This window comes from Condylura cristata, unplaced genomic scaffold (assembly GCF_000260355.1).
Source record: "Condylura cristata isolate star-nosed mole 26May11 unplaced genomic scaffold, ConCri1.0 scaffold00013, whole genome shotgun sequence".
Lineage (NCBI taxonomy): Eukaryota > Metazoa > Chordata > Mammalia > Eulipotyphla > Talpidae > Condylura > Condylura cristata.
Genome location: NW_004567114.1, coordinates 1,190,832 through 1,200,211, shown reverse-complemented (window position 1 = coordinate 1,200,211; position 9,380 = coordinate 1,190,832). Strand labels below are relative to the sequence as shown.

General features: G+C 69.0%; 1 protein-coding gene across 1 annotated transcript in view; it reads left to right on the top strand.

Annotated features, from left to right (window-relative positions):
- The window catches only part of TECPR2 (tectonin beta-propeller repeat containing 2), a 39,538-nt gene that overhangs the window by 18,305 nt on the left and 11,853 nt on the right, over positions 1 to 9,380 (top strand). Inside the window, exons 7-14 of the mRNA XM_012724371.1 lie at positions 46 to 250; positions 300 to 354; positions 445 to 1,608; positions 3,545 to 3,728; positions 4,969 to 5,142; positions 6,677 to 6,857; positions 7,823 to 7,964; positions 9,038 to 9,278. Of these exons, the coding sequence (XP_012579825.1) occupies positions 46 to 250; positions 300 to 354; positions 445 to 1,608; positions 3,545 to 3,728; positions 4,969 to 5,142; positions 6,677 to 6,857; positions 7,823 to 7,964; positions 9,038 to 9,278 (2,346 nt within the window). The remainder of the gene's footprint in view (positions 1 to 45; positions 251 to 299; positions 355 to 444; positions 1,609 to 3,544; positions 3,729 to 4,968; positions 5,143 to 6,676; positions 6,858 to 7,822; positions 7,965 to 9,037; positions 9,279 to 9,380) is intronic.

Genomic DNA, 9,380 nt, shown 5'->3' with positions numbered 1-9,380 from the left:
CCTCCGGGCTGCCAGGCGGGAGGCCGGCACGCCCCTGTGCCGCAGCCCTGCGGGGTCTGGCCGGGTGCTGTCGCACTAAGGAAAGACGGCGACTCTTGGGCGCCCCGACGATGGGCGCTGCACGGGCCTCCACGCTCGAGCGGCTTCCGGGTGGTTTTGCGGACGGGGAGGCGCGCGTGACCTCCCCGGGTGCGGGGTGCCGGGAAGCGCCTCAGGCCGGTCGGCCACCGCCCGCCGGGCGCGTCCGCAGGTGAGGCTCAGCGCCGGATCTTGGACCTTTCTCTCCTCGCTGCCCGCAGGCCTCTGGCCACGGTCGCGGCGCTGTTGAGGGACGTGGCTTCCGGTCAGCGGCCTGTTAGGCTCCTCCCAACGTTGGCCCCGGCCCGTTCGCCCCGTGTCGCCTTGGCGGCTGGGGCCCCTGAGCACCCGTAGCCCGTTGAGGAGTGTGTTCTCCCGCGTTTAAAGCCGCCTGTGTCCGACGCGGGCTTCCTCCTCCTCGAAGCTCTGTCGGTGGCGAGCCTCGCGCCGTCCCCGCGGCGGCGTCCTCACTGTCGCTGTTCTCGCTTGAAAGTAGAAGGCGCGAGCGGGAGCACCTGCCACGGCCCCCTCGAGTCGACGCCCTGCTGCGAGCTCCCTGGAGACAGCCCCCGCGCCCCGAGTGCAGACCTGCAGCCCCCGGCCCCCGGCCCGGGCACGGACTCGCCCGGCCAGGAGCGCCGCCCACGTGGGGAGCGGAGCGTCCTGCAGGAGGGCCTCGGCCCCGCAGCACCCTGTGCCCCGGAGGCGCCAGAGCCCGCCCCGCGCTCAGCGCGCCGAGACAGTTGTGATGGCACTGAAGCTCCACCCTGGAGCCCCGCGGGCCGCGAGGTGGGCACGCCCGGGGTGCCGAGGTCAGCCTTACCCCCGAGGGAGGACGAGGGCGGCCCCGAGGCCACAGAACTCGAAGAGGAGCCGAGTCCAGGGGACCACGAGCCGAGTGATAGGCGGTCACCTTGCCAAGACCCGGGCAGCTGGACGGAGGCCCGGGAGGCGGGATGTGGGGACCTTAGTGACGCCCGAGGCGCCTGTTCAGAAGTGCCCCTCCTAGGCACACCCCAGGACAGCCCAGTGTCGGCCAGCCTCTGCCTGCCCCACAGCACGGAGCCGTGGCTGCTGGAGGCTGCAGCTGACACACCCCAGGACAGCCCAGTGTCCGCCAGCCTCTGCCTGCCCCACAGCACGGAGCCATGGCTGCTGGAGGCTGCAGCTGACCCGGGGAGCACAGAGGAGCCCTGCGGAGGACAGGGCTTCTGGACCGAGCCTGGGGCCTCCGGCACGGACGGCGGCACAGGCCAGAAGGCCGTGGCCGCTCCTGAGTGGCACATGGGGAAGGAGGAGGGACTGCCGCCTCCCCCAGTCTCCGCCTTGGCCGCCAGCACCCACAAGCCTTGCCTGGAGCAGCCTTCACTGGACCCGGTGTCTACATCGAGCGACGAGGAAGACATTTACGCCCATGGGCTTCCCTCTTCGTCCTCGGAGACGAGCGTGACAGAGCTGGGCGGTGGTCACTCCCTGCAGGACGTGAGCCAGCCCGGCCCGGGGGCCGCTGGGCCACTCGAGTCAGGCCAGGTACGTGGGCCTTTCTCAAGGGAGAGCGTCTGAGCGTCTGCAGGCTGGTCGTTTCCCTCCTCGGGGCAGGAAGGCGTGTGCCTGCTGCAAGGCCCGTGGCCTCGAGGTCCAGGTTTGGGCCAAACCCGCCTGCACGGGGACCTCAGGTGGCAGGAGGCACTGTGACCTGTCAACCATTCCGGTGAGCACCGCCCAGGGCAGGCCTTGCTGGCCTGTGTGCCCACCAGCACAGGCACCTGCTGTCAGGGCATCTGAGCAGCTGGGAGGAGGGGAGCCGGTGCGGGAATGGGGCTCCAGGTGGGCCCCCCGGTGGCGCAGCAGGCACCCGGCTTGGAGTCCAGCGCCTGTGGGTCCGCCTGGCCCACGAGACTGAGGCGATCTTCAGCTGTTCTTGGTTAGTTTATTTTCCTTTTTTTTAATACTTTTTTGCACACAAGAACTGGGGTGCCGGCCATAGGTGTGAGGAGTGAGCAGACGCCCCAGAGACGGTGGGGAGCGGAACAGGCAGATCCACTGAAACCCACTGCTGAGGGAACAGCGGGGGACAGGAGAGGCCTGGGGTGCCGGTGGGTCACTCCCTGGCTGGGATTGAGCTCACGCTGAGGCGGCTGGGACGGCGCCGTGGCGCTGCGCTGATGAACCTTGGGCCACCGGGGAGGGCGCCCTCTTGGCCATCCACATAAAGTGGTTTCCAGAAGTGCTGCTCCCTCGCCTCTCCGCGCCGCGCCGCGCCTCCCGTCGCTGGTGGGCCTGGCGCTGACGCTCTGCGTTCCCACGAGCGCGAGGGCCCAGCCACGGGTGCTCGCCCACAGCCTGCAGCTCGGGGCCGCTCACCGCCGCACGGGCCACGCTTGCCAGCCGCCCGCCGAACCCTGTACCGGTGCAGCTCGTTTATCTCAGCAGCAAAGCCGGGGCCTCCCTGGGGGGGCAGAGGTCAGCCTCTGAGCTATGGCGCTGTCCCAGCCACTGCGGCCTGAGCATGACCCCGGCCCGGGGGTGAGCACAGGGCACCCCGCACCTCTCCTGCCCCTCGCTGCCCCCTCAGCAGTGTACGCCCGTCAGTCCGCCTGCGCCGCTCCCCACTCTGTCTCTGGGGAGTCCTCTCGCCCTCGTGCCTCTGGCCTGTGTCCCATCTTCAAACAGTGAGAGCAGAGCAGGCCCGCAGTAGGTCCTGCCGTTGTGCTGTCAGGCCGGGCGCAGAGGTCCAGCTGGGGCACGGCGGTGGCTGGCCCTGTCCCGCCTCGGGCGGAACTTGCTGCCCACTGCTCTGTCCAGCCCTGGGGGCGGGGTGGGGGGCTCAGCCCTCTCGCTGCCTCCGGGTCCCGCTCCCTCCGGGTCCCGCTCCCGCGTCTGGCTGCCGTGCGCATGTGTCGGCCCTCGCGGCCCTGAGCCCCTCTGATCCCCACAGTCGAGGGGGGCTCGGCTGAAGTGGAGAAGGACGTGCACCCGGGGACGCCCCGTGGGGTTAGCTGGGGGGCAGCTGCCATGAGCCCCTCCGAGGGGGGAGCCTGGGGCTTGCAGGACGCCCCTGCCTCCAGGCCAGCGGGCTATGTGGAAGGGCTGGGAGAGCGGGGCCGGCTTGTGGTGGTCGAGGCCAGGTTGAGGGGTCGGGGCGCTGTCCCTGCAGTGGCTCCCTAGCGTGTGTGGGCGGCCCGCGGGGGTGCTCTCAGCAGGCTGTCGGGCGCAGGCTCTGCGCGTGCTGGTCAGCGCTGGTCAGCTAGCAGCTGGGTCGGCAGCAGCTGGCCCGGTCTGCGGCAGGGCTGTGCCCCTGTGGGTGCCTGGCCACCTGGCGCCGCCTGCCGGCAGGACCCGAGCCCCACGCCGGCAGGGAGGTGGTCGAGCAGGGCCACCCCGAGCCAGGCTGGGGTCCCTGTGGGCACGGGGGTCTCCGGGCCCGCGCCCTCGGCCGCGGAGCTCACCTGCTCTGTCTCGCCAGTTTGCAGAGAGCTGGATGGGCTACGCGGGCCCCGGCTACGGCATCCTCAGCCTGGCGGTCTCCGAGAAGTACGTGTGGTGCCTGGACTACAAAGGCGGCCTGTTCTGCAGCGCACTGCCAGGCGCCGGGCTGTGCTGGCAGAAGTTTGCGGACGGCGCCCAGCAGGTGGCAGTCTCGCCCTCAGGTTCGCCGCGCCCGCAGCCCCGTCCAGACCGCCCTCCGGCAGGCTGGGAGGCGGGCACGTTCGGCCTGAGCCGCCGGTGTTTCCGTGGCACTTTGAGCGTGCGCATCCTCGCGAGCTGTATAAGTACATTCTGAGGGCTTTTTTGAGAGAGATTTACGATCACGAAACAATTTCCGTTTCTTGGTGTGGCTGTAAAGCAGCTAAGTGGTCGGCGGACGTGGCCGGTGTGCCGGATGTGAGATCTTGGTCTCGCTCCTTTTCGGAAGCAGCTTCTAGTGAGCTGTCCGCTCGCCCCGTGACGGGAGAGCCGTGTCCTTTCACGCCTTGAGCGGTGATCGGCGTGGCCGCCCACTCACCTCTGGGCCCGGCGGAGACGTGGGCCCCGGGGCAGCCTCGGGGCTGAGCCCAGGTCGGGCCCGTCGGCCCCCGAGGGTGCCCCGAACCCCCAGTACTGGCCACGCTTTAAGGTCTGGACGGCTCGGGGCTGCTTTGCTTCATCAAAAAATCTCTCCTGAGAGCCCGGCGAGTGGCACCGCAGCCTCAGCTGGGCTCACGTAACCGCCCTGCCCCTCTCCCGCGCATCTCCCTCATGCTGAGACCGGCCTTACTCACACTGCGCCCCAGCCCTGGTCCCTGCTCCGCCACACCCCCGCGCCCCGCGGTCACCTTGCGGCCGGGCAGCCCGGGGCCGGGGCACCACTGGGCCTTGCCCCGCCTCCGCTGCCCGACTGCGGGCCGGCCTGGCCGAGCCCGCCGTCCTGCTGCTCCCGCTGGCCGGCCGCCCACTCGCCCTCGCCATGTAGCAGGACCCTTTCCACGAGGAGAGAGGACAGTTTTGCCCGGCCGATCCCTGGCGCGCCGGCCCCTGTAGCTGGCCCGGGGCCTCCCTGGCACCTCAGAGGCTCCCTGTCCCCCGGGCTGCCGGCTGCCCGCTCAGTGGCGCGTCCTGCCGGCCCTGCCGGCGGTGAGGCTGCGCCGGGAGGCGCCGCTGGGCTTGTGGGTGCCGCCGTTGGCACCCGCAGCCTGGAGCAGCCTCGCCCTTCTCCCCAGACTGGAAAGGCGGCCCGAGACGTGAGGGGACGCGGCCCAGGGCAGCCCCGGAGACAGTGCCGGCCGGGGCCGGGGCCGGGGCCGGGCTCCTCCCTGTGGGGGCACCCCGCGGGCACAGGTCTCGCCAGAGCTGAGCTCGGGGTGAGGCTTCTCCGCTGCACAGCGGCCGAAGGGACTCTCACCTCCGCAGGGGCCCTGCTGTGGAAGATCGAACAGAAGACTCACCGCGCCTTGGCGTGCGGCCGAGTCACCGGCAGGGGCAAGCGGCACTGGTACGAAGCGCTGCCCCGGGCCGTGTTCGTGGCCCTGAGCGACGACGCCGCCTGGGTCATCCGGACCAACGGAGACCTGTACCTGCAGACAGGTAACCGCGGAGCCCCATCCCGGGGCTAAACACGGGCTAAATGCACTCTCTTCTGGAAAGGGCATTTGCCGTTGCGCCGGGTCAGCTGTTCCTGCCACTGGCTCGGCAGGGGGCACGTGTAGAGCAAGACTTCTGCGCGCGGGGCCGGGTGGGCCATCTGGCAGCTGGCCCGGTGTCGGCTGGTGAAGAGCAGCGGGTCTGGGCCTGGGAAGCCGCCCTGGGGGAGCCCGGGCTGCTGGGGGGAGGCGGCGCGCTTACTGTAAATAGACGCGCTTGGGCCGTTGGCAGGACGGGCTTGCTTCCCCGGAGCAGCGTGATGCGCTGGCCCCGGCGGGAAGGGCAGCGCTGCCCTGCTGGGCACCAGGCCGTGCCGGGCCTCCGGGAAGAGCAGCCCGGCAGCGTCTGGTTTGCTGCTCTGGAAGGTCCTGGGCAGTTACTGCTGCCAGCCAGGGCGGGTCCTCTGAGGCGGGGCCTCGAGGTGGGGCGGGGGCACCTGAAGGCTGCTCCCGGAGGCTCACAGCTGCAGTGCTGTGTGGGCCGGGCACCCGCATCGGGCCTGGCATCACAAGGGGCTGCTGGGCACCAGCCAGGCCAGACATGGGCCGCTCGAGCGCCCTGCAGCTGCGCCTGGGACGCTTGGCAAGAAGACCGGCCTCTGAGCGAGGAAAGAGGGAGCCACGCCTCCAGGCTCGCCGTCAGCCGTGGGGCTGCACCCAGGGGAGCCTCCCACGGGCTCCCTCGGGCACCACCCCTCAGCTGCGGTGGCTCTGGCAAGGCGCAGGCCCCCAGGTCTGTTCCTGGTGGGGAGATAGGGCGTCTCTGGCCGGGGATGAAGGCGGGGGACGCCCCGGGCAGTGTCGCCAGAGCCCGCACCTGGGCCCAGAGGGCTAGTCTCTGGCCTGGGTCTGGGGCTTGGGTCCCCATTGCCAGGAGCCCCGCGGGGTGAGTGCCGTGCTCGAGCCTTTGACTAGTCGAGCAGTTTGAGCCCAGAGACACGCTCGTGTGCTGGGCCGGAGAGGTGGGTCTCGGGTAGCAGCTGTGCAGCCCCCAGTGAGAGTTCAGCCAGCAGAGGCAGCTGGGCGAGGGCCTGGGCGGGGCCTCGAGCTCGGGGCTGCCGCAGCCCGACCTGCCTCTTCACCTGGGGAGTTCGGAATTCGCGGCGTCTAGTCCAGCTCGGATACCCCACCAGATGGACGGGGTGCTGTGCGCTCTGTTGGAATTTCTCCCCCTCAGGAGGCCCCTTGGGCCCCCACTCAGCTGAGCTCTGAGCACGGGGCGCCCTCGCCCAGGCCTCACTCAGGGCCTGGGTCCGGCCACTCTCCTGCCCTGGGCCCCAGTGTCTTGGGGCCACCAGGAAATTCAGGAGTGTCACTCAGTTGCCCAGGAACGTCTGACAGCACATCGACGGTGACGCACCCAAACACAGGCCCCCTCGCATTGAGTGGCCTGAGCAAGAACAGCAGCTGCCGAGGCTGGCGCGGGCTGGGGCGGCCGCGCCCGACCGCACCTGCAGCCGCCCTTGTCTCACCGGCAGGTCTCAGCGCGGATCGCCCCTGCGCGCGCGCCGTGAAGGTCGACTGTCCGTACCCACTGGCCCAGGTCACAGCCCGCAACTGCGTGGTGTGGGCGCTGACGGAGCAGAGGGCCCTCCTGTACCGGGAGGGCGTGAGCAGCTTCTGTCCCGAAGGGGAGCAGTGGAAGTGTGACATCGTCAGGTACCGCCAGGTGGCGTCCCGCGGCCCCCACGCCCCTGGCCTGTCGGGCTGCCCCCCCCAAGCTGCGCGTCTGCTGTCAGCCCCCCTGAGCAGCCGGCCTTGGTGCTGCCAGACCTGACGCCAGGGGGCCGGTCAGTGCCCCGCACCCCCGAGTCTGCTGAGGCTGAGCGGGGCCACCCTGTGGCGGACCACTTCTGTGAGGGTCCCAGACCGTCCGAGCCACGTACTTTCCTCTTGTCTTCATCCTGGTCTAATAAAAGTGGCCTGATCTTTACTTGGCCACTTTACATATGGAAACTAAATTGCCACCAGCTCATCCTGCTAACGTGAGACTGTTAGTAGTTCTTAGGAAAAGGCAGATCAGGACATTCTTGGCCTGAGTGGACATCCCAGTGGCTTTCAGCGAGGGCCTGTTGTGTGGACTGTGTGGGCCAGGTGGACAAAGGTGGCAGAGGCCGTGGCCCACGCAGACTGGCCGGCTCCAGCAGCACAGGGGCGCGCCGGAGTGGGCGGGCACGCTTGCAGGGGTCAGGGCGTCCCAGGAACAGCAGAGGCCGTCGGGTCTGGGTGCAGCCGCACCTGCACTCCGGGAGGCCTTCTCCAGATGGCGGGAGGGGAGGGCATTGCCCACAGAGAAGACATTGTCTGCCCAGCACAGCCTGGCACAGGCGGCCGGTCACTGGCGAAGGAGGGAGTGTACGCAGGTGGGCCCCGGGCCTTGAGCTCTGCCTGCCTGCTCCCCGCCTCTTGGTTCCCCCCAGCACTTTCCCTGACGTTCTGGGCTTTCCGCGGGTCTTTCAGAAGCTCCCACACATTTGCACCATCCTTTTGCTCTGTAATTAACTCTGAGGAGCCGGTGCGTGGGCACGTCTCCTCCATGCCAAGCCCAGGGAGGCACCGGGGTCCCGGCCCTTGGGACAGCCCGCTCCGTCGCGGGTGCTGACTCCTGTCCTCCCTGTCTCCAGTGAAAGGCAGGCCTTGGAGCCCGTCTGCATAACCCTCGGGGACCAGCAGACTCTCTGGGCCCTGGACGTGCATGGGAACCTGTGGTTCAGGACGGGCGTCGTGGCCAAGAAGCCCCAAGGAGACGATGGCCACTGGTGGCAGGTAGGCGCTGCGCCCAGGCCTGGCCAGGCCGTGCCCAGGGCGCGGCCCCCGTTGCCGCCCCGGGGCCTGGGGCAGAGCTGAGCTAACAGCGCTCACCTCTACTTGGACGAGATGCACATCAGAGGCGCCAGGGAGCCCATTGCTGCAGGTGCCCTGGGGCTCTGCTGATACCCAGCTCTGTGCTGTTACTTTGGGAGATCTGGAACTTCGTCCTTAAACACTGAGTAAGCCCGTGACAGCCATCTGAAGGCCTGGTTAATAGTGATGTTTAATTCTGAACAAACGTGCTAAGAAGAGACAGTAGACAATAGGCTTGAAAAACCCAACCCACAATTAAAATGCATCTGTCTTTGCGTATTCAGAGGCCTCTTAGTAAATGCTGTTTCAAGAAGAAAACCCTTTGCCCACGTGCTCCCCGAAAAAGAAACCCTGAGAAAGCCAAGCTGACGGCCAGAGAGGCCTAGACTCTGCCACGGCGTCTGTCCCCGTGGCCGGGCGGGCGGCCCTGACCGCAGCCATTGGGTCGTGTCCACTGAGACGCCCTTGCGTACGGCGGTGAGGCCTGTCCGGCGACAGGGTGGGACGGAGCCACGCCTGCTCTTCGGCGACGTGCGCGTGCCGCGGGCCCGGTTCTGGTGCCCAGGTGCTGCCGGGGAGTCGCACAGGTGCTTTCAGGGCGCCTCCCTGTGTGTGGCCCCACGGCGCCGGCGTGCCCTGCAGGCGAGCGCACCTGGTTAGCCCAGAGAAAGGTCCCTTGCGCCGTCGACCTGGACGGCCCCGAGCCGTCACCACGCACGCACGCCCTGTGCCCACCCTTCCTTTCTGAGAGCTTGTTTACGCCGCTCACGGGGTCTGTGACAGTGACGTCACGTTCGCGCAGCCCTGGGGTGTGGCCTGGGGCCGGGTGGTGTGTGCTCCCTAGTCGGGCCCAGCGGAGAGGCCTGTGCGACCCGAGAGGTTGTCCCGGCTGGCAGTGCCTTTCGGGAGCGGCAGGCGGGGCAGGGTGGCAGCCCTCCCCTGGCAGGCGGTGGGCCGGCGGGTGCTGCGCTGACAACAGGTGTGTGCCCCTCCAGGTGAGCATCACAGACTACGTAGTGTTCGACCAGGGCAGCCTCTTCCAGACCATTATCCACGCCACACACTCGGTGGCCACGGCGGCCCAGGTGCCCGTGGAGAAGGTGGCGGACAAGCTGCGCCTGGCGTTCTGGTCTCAGCAGCTCCAGTGCCAGCCGAGCCTCCTGGGTGTGAACCACAGTGGCGTCTGGCTCTCCTCCGGCAAGAATGAATTCCACGTCGCGAAGGGGAGCCTCCTGGGTGGGTGAACTTCCTCCCTCCCCGTTTGGAGGCTGGGTCGGCGCTCGCTCGGCGGGGCGGCCCTCCCAGCCTGTCGTGCGGCGCCTGGGCCCAGGCCTGGGC